Below are 26,221 nucleotides of genomic sequence, written 5' to 3' on the forward strand. Positions count from 1 at the left end.
GTCCCCAAGCCCTGGGTCTTCAACCCCTGCTCCCCATACACTTCCCTTCATCCAGCTGCTGGGGCTGCACCCATGACCTTGCCAGCCTGCAAGGGGAAATCCATACTTTCGCATGTTTTTCTGGCACTTGCTCATGACCCTTTGAAATATTCTTGTGACCCACTTTTGGGTCGCGGCCCACAGGTTGAGAAACACTCATCTAGTCCAACTCTCTGCCTGAGGCAGGATCATCCCTACCCAAACTGTCCTATATAAATGCATTGTCCACCCTAGTCATAAAACTACACAGTCAACCTTGACCGAACCACAAGGCATAGCACCCTAACCTGCCACAGTAAAGCAGGTGGACTATGGCAGCCAATGACCAGCTGCTACAGGGGTGATTAAAACATGCTTGAGAGATCCAAAGGCTGCAGCCATTGCCCCCGCTACAGAGGAAAGCAAAAACCTCTGCAACATGGACCAATCTGGCTATGGGGTAAAATCCCTCTGTAGGAATTATGCCTCTGTAGGACCCTGTCCAGCGTGTTCATTTAGAAACACACTTCTAGGATCCTCTGCTCCAACCCCCTGCAGCAACGCAGGACCTACTGAAACAACGACCTGGTATAAAACCCTGGCTGGCTTGGTAGCATGGTGTAACATACTTAGATAGCCTGTATTTCTGCAACATTTCTTACTTGGTTTTTATAACACCCACCCGGTGAGACAGGAAGGAAATTTGTTCCGTTTTATAAATGAAGCCGAAGCAAAGTGAAATGGCCAAGGGCATACAGAAAAGCTTTAGCAGAGTCAGAACTTGAATCCGGATCTCCCCTGCTACAGGTCAGCATGTTAGGCACAAGGCCATCCAATTGCTGCATCATTGGCCTAGGGGCAGCAAGGAGACACAAGGACTCTAAATGAATTTTCACAGTATACAGCTACTTGGGGTGCTGCACTCCAGGATGAGCATGGGCTTCACGTACCAGCTCAAAGAGGATAGTGTAGATTAGGGACAAGGAAGCAGCCCTTACTGTCTCTGCAGCAGCAAGGAAGCCATGGTGGGGAGCGTAGCATTTTAAAGCATCTCAGTCCAGTTCCTGGGATATAATTTGGTACAAACTGTAAGCAGAGAGCTCAGGCATCCTTCTAAGGGCCTCCTTCAGGCTATTCCCATTACCATCCAGTATGGGGGGAAAAAAAAGCAAGAGGCAAAGCTATTACTTCCTTGGAAATGCTATATCAGACCCCATCATTAGTCACACCTTTGGTGAGCCAGGTTAGCAGAGAGAAAAGAAAATCTTGTGGTTAAGGCACTAGGATAGGACTCCGGATGCCTCTCTCCAGTTCTCAGTAGGGCAGTAGCATTGTTGTGGCCAGGATGGTCCAGGGAACAAGCGAGAAACAAGATTTTTTAGGGGTATTATCTTTTACTGGACCAGCTGTATAGTTGGAAGAGATGTTAGAGAAGGTTTTGGGCACAACGTGCCCTTCCTAACAGAGCTAACAACTTCCCTTTCCTCAGGTCTGGGAGTAGTAGGGAGCATCTGTCTGCCTCGTGAGACAACAGAATTATGCTGAGAGAGACATCATCTTGCTGAACGTAATCCTTCCTTGAAAATAAAGTGAAACCAGAGTGACCTCTCCTTGTCGCGAAAGCCTGAGTAGCGTATATGGAGACACTAAACTGTCCACGCACCAGGGTCCTGCTCTCAGACTTGCTGGTTTAACTCAAAGAAAAGGCGGGTGCCAGTACATTTGGAACCAGCTTGACCGCAGGAGCTGCTGGAGCAAAGGAGATCATTCATTTGTCTGTCGATTGGAGCTCCACTCCTAAACTGGCTGCAAATCAGGGTTAAAGAGATGAGTCTACTGTATCATAGAGTGGACTTCAGTTCAACAACTTCTCGGTGGCATGTCCGCTGCCAGGGGTCAGATTATCTGATTATATCCCCCGTTGAGGTGCTATGGGAAAGAAATAGGCAAAGTAAACTAAATATCAAGCACAACAATGGCTTGTGATTAGCTCCATAGATAACTAAAAGCAGTCACATGCCTGGAATGGAGAGAGGGAGTTATCTGTGCAAGTCTGAAGTCCGGCAGAAGGCAAGGCAGAGCGGGCTGCGGCAAAACTGTAGGACCTTATCACTCCGAGACAAGGTTATTCCATAGGCAACAGCCTACTTTATCAGATGTTAGCACCTCTGAATGAGTTAGTATCCAAGGTGCCACCCTGTGCTGCCTTCTGCCTTAAAGAAATGGGAGAGCTGTATAAACTAGGAGGAAGAGGAGTTATCAGATGTGGCTTCCAAAGAACTGCACTTGAATAGCTCACCTAATTAGGAGATCACAAGGACATGCTGGGGGAGTCCCCGTGCCACCGCTCTTGAGCAGGCTGGAATACAAGGTCTTGAGCGGTGCTCAAGCATAGCATCCTTGCCATCACCTGTCCAACGGAGAGGACAGGACGTGGGCAGAGGCAATGCATGGAGAGGGAGCATGTTGGCAAGGGCTTGTTTTTTCATCAGCATGACAACTTCTCTGTTACAGTAGCATAATAATGGGGGGAGGGAGAGGTGGACAAGCAGGGCACGAGCCTCAGGTGCTTCCTAAGTGGATGCACCAGAATGGAGATAGAGGGGCACTTCACCCTAAAATCCCTCATTCTGTCCCTCTTTGTGTGCTGCATTTGCTCTGCATTGGCTCTGGCTCTGGATATAGCAGTAGCCAGAAGCTGGCTACTGCAAGGGGAGGTGTCACCTTTTTTTGCTGCCCCAAATCAGTGTTTAAATGGCTGCTCAACACAGCAACAGAAAAAATGGTGGCACCATCTCTCCCCACAATAGTGAGCCTCCAGTCGCTGCTCCTGTACCATGCACTGCCGCCGTCTACAGCACAGAACTGGCCAGTCACACCTCTGCTCTGCCAATGCAGTGTAGACCTACCCTTCATCTCACTCTGTGCCTCCATTTCTCATCTGTAAAATGAAGACAGGAATACCTTCCTACTGCAGGGGATTCAAGAAAGGACAAGCATCAACATCCAGATGCTCATTGTGATAAATGAAAGAGCTGCAGTTATTTAGTCTGGAGAAGGGAAGACTGAAGGGGGATTTGACAACTGTCTTCAAATACTTGAAAGGTGATTATAGAGAGGATGGAGATGGGCTTTTCTCCGTGTCTGTAGCGGCCAGGACTAGGAGCAATACCCTCAAACTGTAGTAAGAGAAATTTAGGTTAGAGACAAGGAGGAACTTGGACGATGAGGGTGGTCCAGCATTGGGACAAGCTACTAGAGATGTGGAATCTGCATCCTTGAAAACTTTCAAAAGCAGGTTGGATAGACCCATGGTTAGGATGGTTTATTCAGGGATGATCCTACCTTGAGCAGGGAGCTAGGTCAGCTGATGTTGTGAAGTCCCTCCCAGTCCAGCTTTGTTCACGTGGTCCTATAACACCAGGACCACATAAGGATCTAGACAGATCCGAACTCTGCAAGATACAGCTCTAGTGCCATAGGGTGCATCTACATGAGATGCTTTATTATGAAGTAGCATAGTTTACTGCCCACTAAGCAAGCGTGTCTACATATGCACATGCTTACTGCACAGTAAACCTCACTAATCACAAGGAAATTTGCTACCTGAAAATGTAAGTAGCAAATTTTCTTGCGAGTAGTTACTGTGCAGCAGCACTTGTGTAGACACCTGACTGGGAGCAAATTGACTCCTGGTCAGCTGGCCACCAGGGGGTGGGAGATCGCTCCCTGCCCCCAGGAGCTGTCTGCCACCAGGGTGGGCTCCGCCACCAGATCCTGGGCAGGGACTACGTCCCCGTGCCCCAGCAGCAGGGGGCTCCAAGGCCCCAGCTCTGAGATTGCGATCAGGATGCAGGGGTTGGGAAATCCTCATCTCCCAGCCCCCATCTCGCCATCATGATCAGAATCTCTGCCCAGCCGAGGGCTCGCTGCTGCCTGCCCCACTGGTGGATCGGGGCAGGGGTCTGGGATCTGCCCCACCCCTGCAGCTCTTTCCAAGTTCCCTGCCTGGGAGCATTTACTTGCAAGTAGTTTACTTGCCATTAAACTGCTCCTAGATCTAATAAAGGTACCGACACACCCACACAGTTGTACTAGGCAAACACTGGGAACTAGCAGGTATCAGTGACCTTTGGGTCCCACTTAATAAGCATTAATCAAGCTGCTGTAATGAAATAGGGAAGCAACAAGCTCAGTCTGAGGGGAAGGTATCACTTCTTATTCAACAGTGGCCAATGGGAAAGCTGAAAGGTGTGGCATCTGACCCTCTGTGGTGGGCAAGATGGTGGTTTTAACAAGTTGGGTAAGGCTTCAAAGAGGCATTTGATCCATGCCTCAACAAGCCATTCCTGTTCAAACAGCAGGTACAGGCATGATGCAGAGGGCTCGCTGGGTGAGAATTGATGATGCCCTGTGTTATGCAGCGGATCACAGTAGGTTATTATAATGATCCTTTCCGCCCTTAACACCTTACAGTGCTCAGGCTGTCTGCTTAAGTCAAGACACTGAAGCAGATCATTTTAATTCTTAAAGGCAAAGAGAACTATAGCTCCAGCAGGGAAGAAGCATTTTTGAAACAATTCACATTCAGCTTGGCTTCCTATAATACTGTATTCCTTGCAGCAAACCGGAGACCTCAGCTGCCAGCAGTGAACCCAAGGTCAGCTTTCCTCAATCTCAGCGAATGGGTTAAAGAGCGCAGGAACTCGAGGAAAGCTGCAGCCCATCCCTGTACTGAAACAATCAGCGGAAGCTCTGCCTTGTTTGAGGAATTTCCCATGTCTCTAATTCAGACATTAGAAAATGGCTTTTAAGCCTGCACAAGTGCTTCAAGATAAAAATAAACACAAGCAAGTGGGCAAGGCTAAATGCATTTTTTTAGAGCTTCCTCATTTCAAGGTGTTTTTAAAATCAAATTTAGAGGGATCAAACTGGGGCAAAACCCAGGGAAGTGTGATAACAGCAAGTGCCAAACTCATAACACCAGCTGGGACAAGCCTTCTGCTGAACTGGCTTAGCCCTAAGAACTACAGTAAAATACAGCCACTTGTACCAGCTGGAGACCCTACCTCTAAGTCTCTTTTTCATTGAAAGTGCTGACCCAAGACACTGCCAGACAATTAAACCAACAACAACAACAACCACAACAGAAGAATAAAAATGGTGACAATGGATCTACATAAGTAGAAAAATCTACACATTGAAAAATGCAACTTTTCATTGAAATGGCAACAGGTATTTCAGTGAGGAAAGGTAACCTGAAGGGTTTCTGCCTATTAAGCACCGTCCTCCTTTACATTTCTTCTTCGCTATTCCATAGCTGCAAGCTTGTTCTAACTGTTACAAGTAGGATACAACCAGGATTAACAGTACTTTACCTTTACAAAGCACTTCCCTTCCCCAAACAGAAAAGCGGAAGCTGCAGAAAGGTAGATGAACATATTTATCCCATTGATGGGGAAGGTAAGACACCGAGGGGAATGTGACAGAGCCAAATTTAAAATCCAGGTGTTCCAACTCCCAGTTTGCCGGCCTAATCGCTAGATGATGCTGTGTCACAATTGTAACAAAACTTGGTGGATGTCATCTGGGTTACATCCCTGCTTCAGGTAGCTCCAGCATCGGACGTGGGATCACTGGAAGAAACATCACCCTGAAAGCATCCCTACACTCCCACTGGCTTGCAGCTTGCCTTGATGTCAGTTCAGCACAGATGATACAAATTAACTGATGCACAGTAACTGCAGAAAATCATTAGTAGAGCTCAAAGCAGAGAAAAGGAGAAAGCATCAAAAAGCTTTAAAACTCCAAGGCGAGCCCATGCCAACAACTTACTGGAACGTAGTAACTACGATGTCTCTCTCCTCTCAGTAAGTCTACTTGATCCACTGTCACAAGTCAGTCTGGCAGAGATCACATTTAACATAAGGGACTAATGCCTGATCTTGCACAGCTGACACAATATGCTGTTTTCACTGCATTGCAAACCCCAGCTGCATGATGTGACAACTTGCAGGTTCCCAGCCGGTTGGAACAAGCCCTGTAGGGGGTATGATTTGGAGGGTGACACCAGGAACATTGTTACACAGGAGATCTGAACATGGAGTTTTCTTCACCAGGCTGAATAATCCAGCTGTTTCTGCAGCTCCCGCCGTTTGTCAGAAGTTGATGCTTTGTTGGAGGTGCCATGCCTCTCAGCGTTTTGTGAGATAAAAGCAGGGCATGCTTGGTATGTTGCTTCCCTTCATCCCCCTCCCCAAAGTACTGTTAGCTGTGTTAGTCCTATTATTAATTACAACCCAGTCAAGAGCAGGGCTTTGCCAGAAGCCTGCAGAGTTTACTCCTTACCCCCAGAAGCCAAACACCACTCTCCTGAAACCTGCCATTTCATCAGGGTCAAGCAAACACCCTGGGCCACGTTCTGATTTCAGTTACACCTGCGCGAACCTGCAGCATCCACAACCCAGAGATGGTGACTGAGTTAGTCCATGTCCGCCCTCTGAGACCACAGTCTGGCCCTGAAAACTTTCTGCCGCCAGCTTTGCCTGCTCCAAATAATTCTGCAGCCACGCGAGGAATAACTGTTGTTGCATTAACCTTACCTGGAGGGCATCAAGTGCTGATCTCCGCCGAGTCAACTGCTTTGCATGCTTCCCCTTGGAATGAGAGGGAAGCTTCCTGCTCAGATGTGAGCTTTGCTCTCATTCTCTCTCCTTTGTTTGCCTATAGACTCTGCTATAGCCGGGTGAGATCAACACAGACACACCTGTTTTTGTTTTTTTAAAGCATTGCTGGTGGGGTACAACAGCCTGAGCGCATTCTCTGATAGTGAAAGAAAGCGAATCTTTTGGATTCAAGTGACTAAAGCAAACAAAGACCCCTACTTCCCTTTCCTATGGGTCATGAGAATCTCTTCACAGGCATTTTTGGGTGGGACAGCAGTAAACTGAACACAAGCCACATGGGCAGGGCAGATCTCCTCTATGACATCTTCATTTCCTGCCCCTCCTGGGCCAGGGACAGAAATTACACGTAAGCTGTTAAAAGCTATTGGAAATGGATTTAAAATCTGTAACACAACAGAAGTGCAATGCACATAAACTGCCTTCAAAATGACCAAAATCAGTTTAAGATAAACCTGGATGGATGTAGTATATCAGAATTAACTGATTTAGGTTAAATTAGTTTATTGAACTTCTATCCCAGATCCCCTCCAGATTCAAGTTAATTTACAGTCCCTTGGCCTCCCAGGATGCTTTGCACCTTGCAGGCTGGGTGCGCTAACTTTGGCCCAAGCTGTCTGCTTCAACCAAGAAGGGAGGCATGTTCTAGTGTCCCCGGCTTCTGGCCTGGGCCACTGCATTTCTGGAATCAAAAGTGAATGTCTGTTCACTTGCTTATCGGTTCAATCTATGCTGTTTAGACTAACCTCTGAAGAATAAATCAGATTCAATCAGAATTCAATCAGAATCAATTCAATCTCAGGCTTTTTGATTGTCTGTACTTACCCCTGGAGTCTAGAGAACAGAGGTGGGTTGCTGCATGATATAGCTGGTGGCCTGAAATGTCATATCATCAGCAGAAGGGGAAGTATATGCAAGTTCCTGGTTCAGGGGAAAGTCTTTTGAGACTTTCATAGAAAACAGGAGACTCCCCTCACCCAGGCATTGCATTAACTACTAGGCTTTCAGAGGCAGACTCTCCCACACTTGTTCTTTCTCTGGCCCACGACTCTTGCATTTTTCTTTGGCCAGTGGTTCAGGTTCAGCAAGAGGGGTTGAGAGTGTTTTCACCTGGCCTATTCTACAGCCTGATTGCAATGCCGAGGAGCTACTGCAAACAATACACAATTATTGCCACAAGGAGTTAAAATTATGATACAACTGGCATCTCACATCCCAGTCACCTGGGGCTGTGCCTGTTCGGCAAGCAGAAGCATCCAACGCTGTTTTAGAAGCCAAGTTTCATTGCCACAGTGACATGGGCGGATGGTGAAACTGTAACTGCTCCCTACATACTATCAGGGACAGCAAATGCCAGCTCTCTTTGTTCTAATCCACCAAGAATGAAGAATGTTCTTGCAATGTCTTATCATTCATCTGCCTTGACAAACTACTTTGAACCTGCTTCGAAAGCGCTGTTGGAGTTGTTCATTTCCTGACCTTATCAAGAATGCAGATTTCTGCCAGGGTGGTCATTGATGATAAGAAGCCATGTACTAGGGATGGCTTTGTTTGTTGAATAGTAATTTTTTCTGCCAGGATTTCCTTGAGATGAATTAAGGGGGCTTGGATTACTTAAATGTGGATTTCCAGACTTTCAAGTGTTTCTCTTATGGTTAAATATCCAGGGTTTGTTTGCTCTTTTTAAGGATAATGGCACTGTTATAATCAGCATTGGCAAGATCTATAGAAGAATATTGTATAACAATCTGGGGCCCATATTTTAAAAATATATGTATTGAAAAGATGGAACTAATGTAGAAAGCAGCTCCCAAAATGATCTAAAGGCTGGAGAAAATTCCTGCCAGCAGGGCAGGGCATGTCTACATCATCTCCATGGAGAGGGATGCTCTTGAGCACGCCTCACCCACTGGCTCCTATTTGCACATACTAAACCCAGATTTTGTAGTGAGGGAGAAGCTCTTGGGAGTGCCTTCCACAGGCACTATTGAGACCTCTGTCTCTCGCTAGGTAGTGTGGGAGCCATGTGCTTTGTTGCCACATGTCTGGGTTTGGTGCTGTGATAGGTCATCTCTCCAGCTGGGGTGGGTCAGACCCCATAACACTTGGCCACCACATGTGATGGACTTTGCTCATCTCAAGCTCCAGAAGGTGAGGGCAGCCCTGGCCCCTGTCATACTGAATCTGGCAGGAGGGTGCTCCTGCCCACCTAGCCTTCCAGAGTTCATCATTGGGTCCTTTCTCTAAGCCTCTCTGGCAGCCCCCAGAGTACCAGTTTAGCAAGCCTCTGAGAACCTGTCTCTGAATCAGGTCCTGTCAGCATTTGTACCACCCACTCCCTCACTGTCATGCAGTGGTCCCAATGGTGGAATCTCCTGCCACCCATGGACTGTGAGGAGCCAGGGTGGGGCAGCATTTAATCACAGCTGATCCCTTAGGCCACTGGGGAGAAAGGCTCTTTCATGGGATCATGAACATGGGTGGGATCACAGCAAACATAATGGGCTTCCCCAACACTTGCCCCTTCTGGGGTGAGAGAGAAAGGCTCTGACACATGTCTACAAACAGTGCACTAGGCTGCAGCCCCTCCTTCAGCTCCTTCAGAAACTCTTCCTATGGTCCTGGATGCACTTGTCCCCTTACCTGCTGGTCTGCATACTCTCCATCCATGATCCCGACAAAGTCACAGAACCTCCTCATCAACCTTCTCCTGGTTCTAGCCAGATGGTCTACTTACATTATGAGAAGGAGGCTCGATGGAGGGGAGAGATGAGACTATAGGGCCTACTTCCACTCCTTGGTCACCTCATACATCCAGACAGAGTTTTTCTGGATGACATCCACTGGCTCCCTCAACAGTTTCAGTGAGAGGGAGGTGCTGTTGGAAGGTCTCTGTTTGGTGTCCTCCTCTGGATTCCTTGTTCCTGAACCTATGACCAACACTCCTGCATCCTCTTCCCCTTGCATTATAACCTAGATCTATGGCCCAGCCCTGGTAATGGGGAGAGCCTTTAGCCTCTGATGGACTCAAAAACCAGCCCATCCATCCACCTAAATCTAGATTTACACTGGACCTTCAAATTGAGGGATGAGTCATCCCTTTGGCATTCAAGCATTGGCAGAAAGCTGACTCCACCCAAACCACAGCCTTAAAATTAGTTAACTGCATCAGATTGTTTGTCGTGGACATGATGGAAATATGTGAAAAGCAAGGGTGGGGTTTGGTGGACCAACTGTATACTTGGCAGAGGTGTTAGACAAGCTTTGGCACAAAGCATCCTTCTTCTAGTCTGGGGAAGAAGCAGGTGCAGCCTGTCCTGTGGGTTCAGTTCACTGAGTCAGGAGCCACTTTAACAAAAACATTTCTTTATTCATGCCTGGTATCAGAAGTACAGGGGTATAGGTTATAGCCATGTTGGTCTAAGGACATAGGGAAACAAGGTTCTTTGGGTAAATCTGATATCATTTATTAGATCAGTCAAATAGTTGGAAGCATTGTTCTTTGCAAGCTTTTGGGTATAAATCCCCTTCAGCAAGCTGAGGAAGTATCTGCAGTTGGTGTGTGCTCTTTCTGGATGGAATGAATAGTAAAGAAGCCAGAGGCTGGTGTGCATGCAAGAAAGCCAGTCAGTGAAGATGGAGATTTCATAGACACTAGGGCTGGAAGGGACCTTACAAGATCATCAGGTCCAGCCTCCTGCCCAAAGGGCAGGCATTCAACAAGGGTCAAATGATCCCAGCAAGATAGGTATCCAATTGTTTCTTAAAGGAATCCAGAGTACGTGCTTGTACCACCCGTGGGGGGGAGTCTATTCCAGGCCCTGGGGACTCAGACAGTAAAGAAGTTTTTCCTTATGTTCAGACTAAAACAGCCTTCCAAGAGTTTGTGACCCTTGGACCTAGTCTTCCCATGGGGTGCCCTGGTGAGCAGATGTTCTTCCAGTTCCTGTTGCACACCCCTTATATATTTATAGGCTGCCAGCAAGTCACTTCTGAACCTACGCTTTTCCAGGCTGAAGAGTCCCATGTCTCAGCCTTTCCTCATAAGGCCTGCTCCCTTGTCCTCTAATCGTTCATATGGTTCTCCTCTGGACTTTCTTGAGCTTCTCCACATCCTTTCTGAATTGCCAGGCCCAGAACTGGACACAGTATTCCAGCAGTGGTCTCACCAAGGCTGAGTAGAGTGGGAGAATGGCTTCCCGGGCAGTGTTCCCTCTAAGCTGCGTGGCATGCACGGCCTCACAGGTGCACCTGGCAGTGCAGCATGAGTGAACCTGCATGGCCATGCATGCTGTATAGCTTAGAGGGAATGGTGTTCCCAGGTCTTGTTTGAGATGCAGCGGAAGATGCAGGCCAGAGTTTTGTTTGCTTTGCTGGCTGTGGCATCACATTGGTGGTTCATGTTCATCTTGGGGTCAATCATGACCCTCAAGTTTCTTTCAGATGCGGTACTACCTAGCGCAGCACTGCCCAACTTATAAATGTGATGTGGGTTCTTTCTCCCAAGGTGGAGCACCTTGTATTTCTCAGTATTGAATACCATCAGGTTTTGATCTGCCCACCTTATAAGCCTCTCAAGGTCAGCTTGGATTGCCAGCCTATCCTCTAGGGTGGCTGCACTTCCCCATAGTTTGGTGTTGTCGGCAAACTTAGCCAGTCTGTTTATAACACCCAAGTCCAGATCATTTAGAAACACATTGAAGAGTACAGGTCTGAGAACAGAGCCCTGGGGATGCCACTGGTTACAGTGCACCAAGTTGATTTGGATCCATCAACTATCACTCTCTGGGTCTGTCCACAGAGCCAGTTCTCCAGCCATCAGACTGCAAAATTGTCTAGGCTGCAATTCCCCAATTTTTCCATGAGGACATCATGGGACACCAGGTCAAAGGTTTTCTTGAAGTCCAATATGATATCCACCTCTTCTCCTTTGTTCAGGTCATAGAAGGAAATCACCTGGTCATAGAAGGAAACCAGGTTGGTCAGACAAGATCTACCCACCACAAAGCTGTGTTGGCCATCTCACAGAATATTACTTTCTGTTAGGATGCTGATAATGGTTTCCTTGATGATTTTTTCCAGGATCTTTCCAAAGATTGAAGTCAAGCTAATTGGCCTGTAGTTCCCTGGATCTTCCCTTCTTCCTTTCTTGAAAATAGGCACCACATTGGCCCTCTTCCAATAGTCAGACACCTCGCCTGAGCACCATGACTTCTCGAATATCCTTGCCATAGGCTGTGCTATAATGTCAGTTAGTTCCTTTAGCACTCTTGGGTGCAGTCCATCTGGGCTGGCTGATTTGTGGATGTCCAGCATCTTAAGGTGTTCCCTCATCAGATCAGTGGTAATGATGGGCACAGGTTCACCCTTCCCCTGGTGATCCTGCCTCTTGTTAGGCAGGGTGATCCCACTGGGCTGATGGAAGACCAATGCAAAGTAGTCATTAAGGAGATTGGCTTTTTCCTGAGTGTTGGTTATCAGCTGCCTCACTTGGTTTAGTAAGGGTCAATGTTCTTTTTGTTCTTTTTCCAACTTCCCACATATTCGAAGGACTTTTTGTTGTCCTTAATTTGAGTAGCCTCCTAAGCTTGTGGAAGTCAGCCTTCCTAAAGTCGAGGACTTCTGTATTGCTGACTGACTTGCCAGGTTTGCAATGAATAGAGAAAGTGATCAACTCATGGTCACTGTCTCCCAGCTTCCCTTCAATTCTCAGGTTGCTGACTAGATCATCCCCTTTGGTCGCTACCAGGTCCAGCAGTGCCTTGCCCCTTATCAGTCTGTAGACTTCTTGAGACAAATAAAGCTCATCAATGCTTGCGAGGAAGCATTGCAACCAATCAGATTTGGCTAAGTGCTCTTCCCATGAGATGTCCAGTAGTTAAAGTCACCCATGACAACCATGCACTGAGAGTGTGCAGCCACAGCAAGTTCCCTGGTGAATTCATGGTCTAGTTCTTGTTCTTGCTTAGGAGTTCTGTAGTAGACTCCTACCATTATATCCCATTCACCATGTCCCCCCCCCCACCCTTATTTTTACCCAGAGGGCCTCAAGTTGCCCTCCTTGGTTGCCAATCTCCATTTGTGGAGAAGTGTATTGCTCTTTCACATAGAGAGCTAGACACCTGCCCTTTCTTGTAACACAGTCTCTCCTGTACAAGGTATAGCCATCTATATCTGTAGTCCAGTCATATGTGGAGTCCTGCCAGGTCTTTGTTATTTCTATGAGATAGTAATAATTACTGTTTAGGAGTAGGGCCAGCTTCTCCTATTTGTTGCCCAGGCTCCTAGCATTTGTGTAAAGGCAAGTAAGCTTGCCGTCAGTGGTCCTAGGTTTCCCTGCACTCCTGGAAGAGCTTCATCCCTGGGATGAGGTAGGAGTTTGTTTCCTTGTACAGCCTGACCTAATGGTTTGATGGCTGACGCTTGGTGGCCTTGCACCAGTGGTTATTTGCCCTTCCCCTGGAAAACTTAGTTTGAAGTCCGGTCAAGCAGGTCAGCCATTCTGGCTGAGAAGAGCTTTTCCCCCCATGTGAGTGAAGTGGAGGCCATCCCTTCCCAATAACTCACTCTCTGAAGTGTGGGCCATGGTCGTAGAAGCTGAAGCCTTCATGATGGCACCTCCTTAATGTAAAATAAGGAGTCAGTGGGTGAGGGGTTTGGGTGGAGGGGAGAAGGGGAAAGAATGTAGCTGATAAATAGTGGAGAGGTACCTGGGGTGTTAGGCAGGTTATAATGTGTCATAAATCCAATGTCTATATTTAGTCCATGATTGTTTGTATGCAAGAGATTGATGAAGTGAAGTTCGTAGGCTCATCTATGAAAGATGTTTTGTAAATTCACTTTGAGGGTTAGAACTAAGAGATTGGAGAGAGTGGTTATCTTGTGAGAAATGTGCCCCACACAGGTAATTGGGTATTCTTGTCTTTGATAGATTTCTGGTGTGTGTTAGCTCTGGTATGCAGTTGTCAGAGACAATCCTAGCAGGGTGCGGGGCTCAAGGCAAATCAGTCTGTGCGGGGCCTGGACATGAAGCCGACGATGGTAGCAGCGGTGGAGGCAGTTGTACAGAGTCACCAGCACTAGGCAGGTCCTGCAGGAGGGGCCATGGCCACCCTGCCTGGCTCCACAGGACCCCCAAAGCGTGCGACCTATGTTGGTTGCCCCGATTCGCACCCCCCTAGGGACGGCCCTGGAAGTTGCTGTTTGGTTTTTCCTACGTATTTTCCATCAGGGCATTTGTTGCATTGGAGGAGATATATTACATTTCCAGAGGTGCAGCTGTAAGATCCAGGAATGCCGATGGCTCTGTTGGGGGGTGTAGTGATTGTGAGCGGGGTGGGGGGTGGAAATATGTTGGCAGGTTTTACATTTCTTGTCATGGCATGGTCTGGATCCATTCGGTGTGTTTTGGGCCATAGGAAGTTTGTTTCTAGTGATAAGGTTAGTGAGGTTTGGTGCTTGTTTGAAGGCTAGGATGGGTGGTTCTGGGAAAATCTCTTTAAAAATTGGGTCTTCTTCTAGTATAGGTTGTAATTGTTAGAGGATTTTCCATATAGGTTCCAGGGAAAGATGATATGCCATAACTAATGGTGTGCGATTCATGGGGGTTTTCCTTCTATACTGCAGCAATTCTTCACGTGGTATCCAGGTAGTCCTTTCAAAAGTGTGATCTGTCTCTTCAGAGGAGTGTCCTTGTTTTGAGATTTGTGAGGTGGTATCAGAAGTGGGGTCCAGACAGCTCCATCTCTGTTCAGCTTCCCAAGCCCCTCAAGTACATCCTAAAACTTATCTTCAGTTTTACTGTGCCCCTCTACCGTATATATTCTCTGCAAAAGATCTAGTGCCTGACAGATCTTTAGCCCTAATATAGGTACATGCTTTCCTGGTACAAGCACAAAACTGAATTTTTTCATTTTTACCTTTATCTCCAGCTTATATGTCTCAACAGTAGGAATCAGTTTCCCACCATAAGCTCAGAGCTTTATGTGTTTGCTGTGAGTACTTGCTTTCATTGTCAAGTGCTTTACAATAACGTCTGGTATAACATTGGCTTGTGCAGCAGTGTCCAGTTTAAAAGTCACAGGAGATCCATCTGTTTCCAAAATATTATGTCAGGATATGTCATGTATAGAGAAATACAAAAGAAGGGCTAGAAAAAACTTTGTACTGACCACAAATATATTAAAGCATGTTTAACTTGTCAAAATGCAGAGTGAGTCAAGCAAAATAGCCAGCAGTAATGACCAAGGAAGAATTGGTCCCGAGGTCCAAGGTAGCCATACATTGGTTCACCTATGTTGGAAAAACTATGTATTTGCAACTACTATTCTCACTATCCAGAAATGGCAAGACTTGATAACACTACTGCAAAGCATGTAATAGCATACATATACACTATCTTTGCCAAATAGGGCATGCTAGTTTTGGTCAGGTCTGACAGTGGACCACTATTTGATGGGTATGAGTTCAAGCACTTTGCAAAGGAATGTGAGTTTACACACTTCACTTCCAGCCCAAGATACCCACAGTCTAATGGACTTGTAGAAAATGGTATTACAATATTTAAAAGTCTTCCAAAAGAAGCAGAGGAGTGTCGAGGCTGCCTGGGTGCTGCTGGGATGAATATAGAAATCTCTTTGTTAAAGCAACCCCTCACTCAGTGAACTTAACCCGCAACATGATACAGCCTAAGCTAAATACCAGATAAAACAGTAGCTTGTGCTAAGCTCCCAATGTAAAAGAAGACAGGCAAACAGCAGTGAGCTGTCTAGCTAGCAGATTTCCTGATGGGTTAGAGATAGTCCTGATTTTAGTACCTTGCCTCGACTCTGATCTCAGCTCCTGGCACCTGTGTTTTGTTCCTGACCCGTGGCTTGCTCATAAGTATGATATTGAGCTCCCGACCACTGCGTCATTCCCAGCTGCGGCCTGTCTCTTAGCTCCTGACCTTGGCTTGCTCTGTGGTTTCCTGACCTTGGTCTCTTCTTTACTGTGACTTTGGCATCCGGGCTGTGCCCTGACTCCTGGCTCTGGAATCCAGTTGCCGTTCTGGAAGATGCACTTCGGCCAATTAAAAGTCATAAGGGCCTAGCGCAGGGGTGACTGGGAAATTTTAGGGCCTATGTTGCACAGGAAAAGAAGAAGCGCCAATGCTTCCTTTTGGCCTTAAGATCTATAAATCGTTGAAGGTCTCTTGCTCTTAAATTACTGTGCTCACCCTGAGCGCCATTTTAACAAAGCATTTGACCTGGGATTAGATAAGGCTTTGTCTGATAAAAAGGCAGCCAAGGATTTTCCTAGCTGGTGGGAACTTCCAGCTCAAAGAAACAAACAGACCTGCTCTCTGTCCTGTTATGAGGGTCACAAAGACTTTGCGAGAGGAGCAGAAGGGGAACTGGGGAGACTTTTGTGTTTTGTATTATTTAGAGCTGCATGGCTGGATAGGAAAGGTCATGTGGGAACTGGTGAGAGTTAGATGTAAACTGTCCGGGAAACCCCAGCAAATCAAAACACTGATGAGGCAGACCCTCACTTGCAAGAAACTTTGCACTGATGAGCATTGAATTCAGCGACACCGCTCGCAGGAATGAAATTATTCACACGTGGAAGTGTTTTCAGAATCAGTGCCTACTTTTAACATGCTTAACATCCACATGCATTGGCTTACTAATAGTGATTTAATAATTAATGTATTTAATCTAAAAAAATGGCAGGCTCTTCAGTGACTGGGACACTAACCCAGGGATTAGATGTGGATTTAAGTCTGTGCTCTGCCACGCACTCCTTACATGACCTTGGTCAATTTACTTAAGCCCTGAGCCTCATTAGCATTAGCTACCTAACTGCCAGGTAGGGGAAGGATCAAGCCTTGGCATCTGTGCCTTAGTTTTCCATAGGTAAAATGCTGCCTGATGACCTCCGTACCATACAGGAATGTTGTGAGGATAAATATATTAGACACAGTGAGCTGCACAAATACTATTATGCTGAAAGAACAGGTTAGGCACTACTTAGACAAGCTGGACATGGACAAGTCCATAGGGCTGGATGGGATGCACCCGAGGGTGCTGAGGGAGTGCCTGATGTGATTGCAGAGCCTACGGCCATAATCTTTGACAACTCATGGTGATTAAGAGAGGTCCTGGATGATTGGAAAAGGGCAAACATAGTGCCCATATTTAAGAAAGGGAAGAAGGAGGATTTGGGGAACTACAGACCAGTCAGCCTCACCTTAGTCCCTGGAAAAATCATGGAGAAGATCCTCAAGGAATCCATTTCTAAGCACTTGGAGAAGAAGAAGGTGATTAGGAGCAGTCAGCATGGATTCACCAGGGGCAAGTCATGCCTGACCAACCTGATTGCCTTCTATGATGAGATGACTGGCTCTGTGGATGCGGGAAGACTGGTGGACACACTATACCTTAATTTTAGCAAGACTTTTGGTACGATCTCCCACAGCATTCTCGCAGAGAAGCTAAGGAAGTATGGGCTGAATGAAAGGACTGTAAGGTGGATAGAAAACTGGCTGGAGCATTGGACTCAGGGAGTAGAAATCAATGGCTTGATGTCCAGCCAGTGTCAAATGGAGTGCCCTAGGGGTCAGTCCTGGGGCTGGTTTTGTTCAATATCTTCATCTACGACCTGGAAGATGGCATCCTCAGCAAGTGTGCAGATGACACCAAGTTGTGCAGTGTAATAGATATGCTGGAGGGTAGGGCTGGGATTCAGAGAGACGTAGACAAATTAGAGGATTGGACCAAAAGGAATCTCATGAGGTTCAAGAAGGACAAGTGCAAAGTCCTGCACTTAGGACAGATCAATCCCATGCACCGGGACAGGCTGGGGATGACCGGCTGGGCAGCAGCTCTGCAGAAAAGGACCTGGGGGTTACTGTGGAAAATAAGCTGAATATGAGCCAGCAGTGTGCTCTTGTTGCCGAGACGGCTAATGGCATATTGGGCATTGGCAGGTGTGTTGCCATGAGGTCCAGCGAAGTGATTCTTCCCCTCTATTCAGCACTGCTGAGGCCACATCTGGAGTACTGTGTTCAATTTTGAGCCACCCACTACAGAAAGGATGTGGACAAATTGGAGAGGGTTCAGCAGAGGCAAACAAAAATGGTTCAGGGGCTGGGGGACATGACTTATCAGGAAAGACAGAGGGAACTGGGTTTATTTAGTCTAAAGAAGAGAGGACTGAGGGAGGTTTTAATAGCAGCCTTCACCCACCTGAAAGGGGGTTTGAAAGAGTATGGAGCTGAACTGTTCTCAGTGGTGACAGATGACAGAGCAAGGAGCAATGATCTCAAGTTGCCACAAGGGAAGTTTAGGTTAGATATTAGGAGGAATTTTCTCACCAGGAGGGTAGTAAAGCATTGGAAGAGGTTACCCAGAGAGGTGGTAGAAGCTCCATCCTTAGAGTTTTTCAAAACCCGGCTAGACAAAGCTTTGGCTGGGATGATCTAGTTGGGGCTGGTCCTGCTTTGAGCAGGGGTTGGACTAGATGTGACCACCTAAGGGCCCCTCCAACCCTCATTTCTATTGTTCTATCAGAATGAGGATAATCTATGCACCTCTGATTGGCATTTAGCATTTGCTTGTATGTACATGGTTGAATGGGTTATGTATAGACTTAGATTGTGAGTTTGCATTTGTTGTATGGGAGAGAAGAATATATTTTTCTTAAGGAGCTTCTGGTTTGGACTTGTAAAGAGTTGGGAAAAACAAGCAAACTGCCAATCTCATAACTCTTTGCTATTCATGCTTTTCCTCCAAACATTAATCAACCTACTATAATAAGAATTAATAAAAACAGAGGCCATATCTGAGGCAAGAGCATGGATGCATCTAAACAATTACTACAATTACCCACCCCAGGAGAAAGGAAGTGAGAATGAGAGTTTTATGTATTCTGGCCAGCAGAGAGAGTGAGAACTGGCTCATTCACACAACTACTCACTTCCTCATTCACACCAACGAAGAAAGAAAAATAATCTCTTCTGGAGAAAAAGGGACCTTTGTCTTAAGTACCATGTTCCTGGAAAGGTGCTTTTTCTATGTGGTTCACAGCTGGTCTTTACAAATGGGTATGAGTTCTCAGAAACAAAAGCCTTACTCTTTTGGCTTCATTGTATTCCCTTTGGTAGCCTGTTTCACATCCTAGAGATGTTTTGAGCAAACCAACCTTAAATAGCTGGAAACTCCAGAAAAGGGAGAAATCACCACTCTGCTATTGATGAAAAGGGGGAAGTATTACCATTGCATAGACTGCTTACCACAATCCTCTTAGTCACACTTGGGAAGTCAGTATAACTTGGGATCATCCTGGATATTGTTGGGATGTGGCAGAGCTACCCTTTTTCCTTTTTCATTTCTTTTCTTTTTGCAGCAGCAGCAACCAGAAGGCTTCTTAGGTTCTTTGGTTAAGATCAAGCGCGGTGGGGGGTTGGATGTGAATTCCCAGATGTGTGCGCCTGAGACTTGCGTGTAGCATTATGGTCCGGTAGAAAGTATTGGTTATTGATTGGATATTGATAGACATTGATACTGAGCTTAGGCATTTTGGCTTTGGAATTTAATGGGCTGTAGCATATTTGGGATTTGGAATTTAATTGGTTTTGGATTGAAATAATATTCATGGTCTAGCTAATATTAAATGCCGGGGGGCGGGAGGGATCTGAATTTTGAGGCCTGTAGGACTGAGGCTTCCATGTAGGTTGCCAACCCAGTAGAAAATATGAGATGTGGATGCTGATAAATGTGGATATTAAGCGTAGGTATTTTGGATTTGGAATTTAATTGGTTATTGGATTTGGGATGACATGTTAAAAGAAAATCTCAACCTTTTAGATTTCCGGCACCCCTCCTGAGACTCAAGGCACTCATCAGAAAATGCCAGCTCTTAGCTTTCACTTGCTTTTCTGGCTGCAGAAAAATAATAGAGTAATGTGTTTATTGCAAAAAAAACCCCTCAAAAAAAACACACCAGGTCAAAATGTTTTTGACACTATGGATATCTATTTGAAATCCTTGGGTTTCTCTTACAAATTGCGTGTAGTGTTTGCAAAATAAACAGTGTTAGTATTGTCATGGCACTCTGGTTAAGAATTGCTGTTCTAAGGGAATCCTAAGTGCTTCTTTCCTAGGAGGGTGTTATGGTGAGTGATTTGTGGTCAGAAACTATGCAGAGAACAGCAGCAAAGCTTTGGTGGGCCACTCCCCTATGATTAATTGCCGTGGCTCTGAGAGCTGTGGAAATTAATGCTGGCCCCTGTTATCCCAGCACCAAATTTGTGGGCCAGTGGGGAGTCCCACAGGCTGGTTGCGGAGCATGGAGCTGCATCATCTGGCCTGTGGGGCTGGAGACTGGGCCATGGGAGGAGAGGTTTCCAGAGCCACAGCAATGAATGCTACTGCTGCCCAATTCCAGTCCTGTGGGACAAATGATGTGGACCCACGCTCCTGATCTGGCCCATGGACTAGTCCCAGGCTGCTCATCTGGCTCCACGGGTGTAGACCACTTGGCAGAAATGACAGGACCCTGGTTCAATGGTGTGGTGATTAAGGCACTCCGCTGGAAATAGGAGAGGAAATAGGTTTGGGTCCTAGCTCCAGATAAAGCAGAGAAGGGATCTGCACCTGGGTATCCTACATCAACGATTTCTGTGCTAACAAGTGATATTGGCTACTTGGTTGGTAGAGAGAGGTACCGTCTCTTTGGGCTTGGGGTTACAGGGAGGGTGTTGCAGCTAAAAAGACTGGGCATGGTTTGCCTAAGCATCTGACTTGCCTTGGGTCCCTCAGTGAGAAATATGTCCATCACTCAAGACTCTGGGTGGGATGCAGCACTGTCTGTGGCTGGAATGGAAAAGTTGGCACCTAAGCCTGGCCCTTTTCCATCTGATTTGCATCTTGGCCTCCCTGCTTAGCTGGTTTTGGTGGATCCGTGCCTTCAGCACCCAGCATGGCAGCACATTTTATGGGGAGCCTGAGAACCAGCGCACAGCTGGATTCACTAAGCTGCAGGGCAGCACCTTTTAAGACATTGCTTTACACCAGTGATTTTCAACCAGGGTGCCACAGCACCCTTAGGTGCCTTGAAACCCTTTCAAGGGTGCCATGCAGTGTTAACACTGTGAGGTCTGCAGACATGATTCAGAAAAGAAACCTTAGATTTCATGTATGACTCCATAGGGTTGGTTATAAACACTGTAACCTGCTGTGCTCTTTCTGAGCTCTTTGCAGCAAAGGAATCACTCTGCTATTTTAGTGTAGCAAAAGAAAAAGTGAAAACTAAAAGCTGGCAGTGTCTGAGGGGTGCCCAGCATCTATCCAGGGGTGCCTCAAGTCTAAGAAGGCTGAGAACCTGTTCTCTAGGCCATTTTGTGTGTCCCTATAGGCATCTTTATGCACGTTTAGGCACCTAAGGAGAGTACAACCCTGACAGGACAGGGAGCAAAGTCCACTAACAGAGGTTCTTGCTATACCAGGGTTAGGCAATTTTCTTAATAATAATAATAATAATAATAATAAATAGGTTCCAGCTGTCAGGATTGTTTAAATATAGGGTTTGCTATAGACAAGGCTCATTATAATGAAGTTGTTGTGTAGCTTTAAAAATATGGCCTTTAGGCACACTTGAAAACTTTACCTGTAATAATATTTCCCCGCCAAGAGGATTGGAGCAAAATCTTAGCACAATGTTTTGAAACTGAATCCTGCTTTCTCCTGCCCCTGGGTTAACCTTTTGACAGAGTCATTGCGGATTTACACTGTGCACAGAGGAGATTGCAGCCTGGCTCTGTGGTTTTGGAACAGCTTTGACTAAGCACATCCTTTGCAAAGCAATTTAACCAGAAGTGACACTTGTGGGTGGGTGTTTATTAAAGTTGCGTACAGCTCTGTTTGCAGCTCTTGGCTGCGTCCCCATGAGCAGGAGCATGTGTTTTCCCTGGGGACAAACAGCAGTGGCCCAATGTAGACCGTTGCTGCTTGTCCTTGGGGAACACCTGTGCCACACATACCCTGGTACACGGCACGTTGCCGCAGGCAGAGTAGGGGAGGCTGGAACCAGCATCTGTGCTGGCCCCAGCAGTCTTACCTGGGGTCCTGAGCGCCTCCAGCAGCTGCAGCCGTGGAAATTCTGCAGCGGGGACCCTGGCCAGCGGCTGGAGTATGGCTCTGACTGGCCAGGCTCCAGTTTTGGTCGGCGCATGCTGCTGCCATGTACACCACCCCACTTTTTTAGGTGCAGGTTTTTTGACCCCAGGATCTTCCAGGGTCAACCCCCACCCGTGCGCTGCTAATTTGCAGTGCAGGCAATGCCTGCATGGGCAACATGTGTGGTATGCGGCACCACATACCACATGTCTGCACTTGTCTGGATGTGTCTGGCCAACTTCCATCCTTGGTTACACTGGAGCAATCATACTGAGAGGTGTCACTGGAGGATACATTGTCCCTTAATGTTGTTCAGTCATTGTCCCATTGGTTTGTTCCTGATTGGTGCCAGGTGCCTGCTACTTGCATCCAAGTCACAGGGAGTTGCAGTAGCTCAACAAGTTTCAGGGTCAGCCCCTATAAGCACTGTGTAGTGCAGTACTTCTCAGCCAGAATCCCTTGAGAGCCTTTCAAGGGTGGTTCACACCATTAGCACTGCTAGGTGTGTAACAACGATTTGCAAGATAGACCCAGAGATTTCAAATAGGAATGCAGGGTGTTAAAAGCATGCAAACCTGCTGTGGGCTTTCTGAGCTCTTTGCAACAGAAGGATTGCTCTATTTTTTCTGTAGTCCAAAAATGAGTGGCAACGAAGAGCTGGTATTTTCCAAGGGGTGCCTCAAGTCTAACAAGAGGTGCCTTGAATCTAAGGAGGGGTGCCTTGAGACTAAAAAGGTTGAGAACCACTGGTGTAGTATAAGCCAGCAGCACTACAGAAGGGTGCTAGCAAGTAGCTTTGGAGATGCATTTCCATCCCAAAGAGCAGAAGTGCTCCTACATGTATTAAAATCAAATATTTTCCTGTGAGCAAAACTGAACCCAGTCAAGGCAGCCGTGAAAAGGATGAAATAAGAGTGAACATAAAAGTTGTAATGACTGGCTTGGAGACCTCAGTAACAATAAGATGCAAGCTTTCTTTGTCAATGCTATCTTCTCTCAAGACAAAATCAACACAGTGGCATATGCAGCAAAACCACTGATTTCAACCCCTCTGGTATGAGCAACAGGTTCATCATTCAGGCAAGTTTGATGAGGTTGTACTTCTTATCTTGGGAGCAGCTGAGTGGCAATAAATGCAACCATAATCGAAGGAAGTATCTCTGAATAGCTTTCTGATTGCTTTGAGCAGGTATCTCCTACTCGCATCCTTGTGGGGTGTTTTTTTTTCAAGTGGATGCATTAGACTCTAGTTCTCAGGATCCTTCCCATCAGAGAGTCTCAAGTGCTTGTCAGAGGCAACTGAATACCATGACCTTGGTTTTGCAGGTGGACTGATTGCAGTAGTGAGAGACATGATTCACTCACTGCTGTGCAGCAAGCCATTTCCAGGCCCAGGAGTAGAATCCATGGGCTAAAGCCACAAAGGGACTTAGGTGCCTAAATGCCACTGTATGTACCTGAAGGCCAATGTTTAGATCCTCAAAACCCCTGTTTAGGTGCTGCCTAACCTTTTAGGCATCTTAACATCTAGGCCCCAAAGGGTACATCTGCATCATGACTTCATCTTGCTCTGGGTAAAGGGGAGGGGTATCTCAGAACATGGATCACCTACCCACCTCTGCTTGCAGATGCCAAACTGGGAAGTGCAGTGGTGAAGGCACTACAGGAATCACTGCTCTCGAGATCTAGGTCTCTGATGTGTTTGAGACTGGGTGCTGGGGATGTCCCTAGAGCAGCTTCACTGTCCATTTCTGGGTTAGCAGGTGGGTGAGGGATGCTTGGCAGTGTCCCTCCCAGGGGATGCCAGAGACGCAGAGCAGACAAGCTCTAAGGTTCTGCTTCTGGGCATGTGTGCAACCGTGCAAGTCCTGGAAGCACAGAGCCACTTGGACTCCTGGTTCACAGCTAGCAGGATGGGGAGACAGGTATGCCTCTGCCTATGCCTTATGGACTGAGCTTTGCACAAAGAATAGCCAGGGAAAAGTGTTCTCAGGCTGGTCTGGGATGTCTCTCCACAGCCTGGTGCTTAGGGTATTCTCTCTGCCTCATTTAGATCAAGATCTTAAACTCTGGTCTACCCCATAGCACCATCAATTCCCTACTGTTAGGCACTTCGAGAAGTTTCTTACAATTTCTCTTCATGAGGTGGTTCCATTAGGTGTTAAATATTTATGGAATAAGGATTTAAACATGATTCCTGAAAGCCCGGCACAGTGCTCTAACCACCAGGCCACAGTCTCCTGTCTTGCCCAGTAAATACTTAACCAGTCCCAAGGTGCCATTTAGTCCTGCCTTCGCCTGAAATCAGACTAACATGGCTAACTATCTCTTTCTATTGCTATAAAATAGTAAGAGCCCTCTTCCAGGGTGTTGGAGACCTGAGTTCAAATCCCTTCTTCAACTCTGGCAGACTGGGAATTTGGAAACTGGTCTCCCTCCTCCCAGGTGAAGGCTATAAACATGGAGCTATTGGATGTCATATGTGGAGGAGTTGGTCTCTCCTTATGAGAAAGGTCTAAGCTGGCTTAGGTGCCTGATGCCAAAAAAGAATTCACTGCAGCACTAGAATTGGGCACATAATACAATTAAGTGGGGCTTAACCCTCCTTGGCGTTTCTGCTGGCTAGCTTGGATGGCTCTCTCCTTAGTGAGTCCGGTCTTAGGCATGTAATTTTTCCTGGGCACTTCCACATATGCGCTTTAATGCACAATAGCCTATTTTACTGTGCATTAGAGCATCACAGCAAAAACTGTGCTAACACACTAATGCACAGTAAAATTAAGCTACTGTGCATCAAGTGTCACTAAAAAAAGTGTGTGCTTTCGCAACTGTGCATTAGGGAAGCCTAATGAGCATTTAGTTAGTACCTCACATTAGAAGTACTAAATTTAATGCTCAGTAGCAAAAGCACATTAATGAACGTGTAGACGCACCTGTTCTGTTCTAACGTGGGATCTTAATTTAGGGCTGTGAATTCTACTGGGCAGTTGGGTGCCTGAAATGGAGGTGTTGTGAGTCCAAGTTCCTTTTGGATTTAGCGCCCTGCCTGTTGAGCACAGATCAATGGTGCACTGATTTGATAACAGGTCTATTTGGCTCTGAGAAGAGAGTCAACAGAAGGGAGGGAGGATGCTTGGGAGCTGGTCATGGACAGGGCACTGGAGTTTTGGCTCCTGCATGAGAATTGTGGTATGCTCCCTATCTGGTTGGGCAGGAAACTGCACAAAAACAGCTGCTCGCATGTTTTGAAATCTCTGGTCTTGTTCACAACCAGGAAGTGCATAGGGAGGAGTTAGAATAGGGCCAGAGGACAAAAGAGTTATTTAAGCGTTTCAAAGCTACAGAGATTGGCAAGAGTAAATCGCGTTAGGGCTCAGGGGTGAGAGGCAAGCACCAGAGGAAAAAACATATTGGCCTTCTCTTCTTTTCTCCTTTACTTATGCTGTGTGTGAGTGTGTGTGTGTGTGTGTATGGACCTACCTACACATATAAGATAAAGCTGGAAACGTAGAGGTTTGGGCTTCGAACTATTCTATTGCTAGCTGCATACAGAAGTGTTTACAGACTTCTGCCCATGGGCACTGAAGTTAACGGACCAATCCCCAGCTGGCATAGGCTGTCGTAACTCCACATATTCTACAGCAGCAGTGGATCTATTCCAGTGGGTCACTAGGGATGCAGCTGTCCTAGTACATGCTACAAAGTAAGTCCCTGATTCTGCAAGGTGTATGATATTTTGCATCCTCTTTCTTGCTAGTTTTCTTATTACAGGCATTAAGATCTTGCATCTATAACTGACTGGAAACCTGGTAGGGTTTTCATCGAATGATAGAAAGGAAAGGAAAGGTCCTCAAAGATCTTCTGGTCCAACCCTCCATTATAGAAAACCCAATCATAGAAACCACAGAAATGAAAATCTCCTATTTCTCATCCCCAAAGCCATCCAAAGAAAACACAAGCCTTCATAACTCTACTATCATATCAAATTAATGTATCCTGAAAATATCATTTATAGCCTGTGACCTTGATGTAGTTGGGCATTTATTAAACAGAGCACCTGGCCATTTTATTAGTGTAACACAGAATTTTCTGCTTTGGAAATGAGCACAAAAAATGAAAGTAAAATATCAACAATGTACTGTGTACATGCAAATAAAAACCTGATCCCCAATTAGGGCGTAGGCTCAACAGGATCTGCTGAAAAATTGCTGGCTGTAGTCTATGAGAGAGGTCTCTGCAGTATCCAAACATTAGGGCCAATTCTTTTCCTACTCATACCAGTTTTGTGCCAGTGTAATTCCATTGGCACCAGTGGGGCAAATAAGAGCAGAATCATGCCCATGGACTACTTGATGGAGCCTG

General features: G+C 46.4%; 1 protein-coding gene across 4 annotated transcripts in view; it reads right to left on the minus strand.

Annotated features, from left to right (window-relative positions):
• The window catches only part of ADGRF5 (adhesion G protein-coupled receptor F5), a 114,747-nt gene that overhangs the window by 82,937 nt on the left and 5,589 nt on the right, over window positions 1-26,221 (minus strand). For 2 of the 4 annotated variants that reach the window (XM_014601630.3, XM_014601631.3), the window contains exon 1: window positions 6,621-6,932. The exons of 1 other annotated variant lie outside the window; for it this stretch is intronic. In XM_014601630.3, coding sequence (XP_014457116.1) covers window positions 6,621-6,631 — 11 coding nt within the window. In that variant the 5' untranslated portion in view covers window positions 6,632-6,932. Of the gene's footprint in view, window positions 1-5,853; window positions 6,572-6,620; window positions 6,933-26,221 lie in introns of those variants that run through there. One more of the 4 variants, XM_019480173.2, reaches the window with a different exon arrangement.

Source organism: Alligator mississippiensis, chromosome 1 (assembly GCF_030867095.1).
Source record: "Alligator mississippiensis isolate rAllMis1 chromosome 1, rAllMis1, whole genome shotgun sequence".
NCBI lineage: Eukaryota > Metazoa > Chordata > Crocodylia > Alligatoridae > Alligator > Alligator mississippiensis.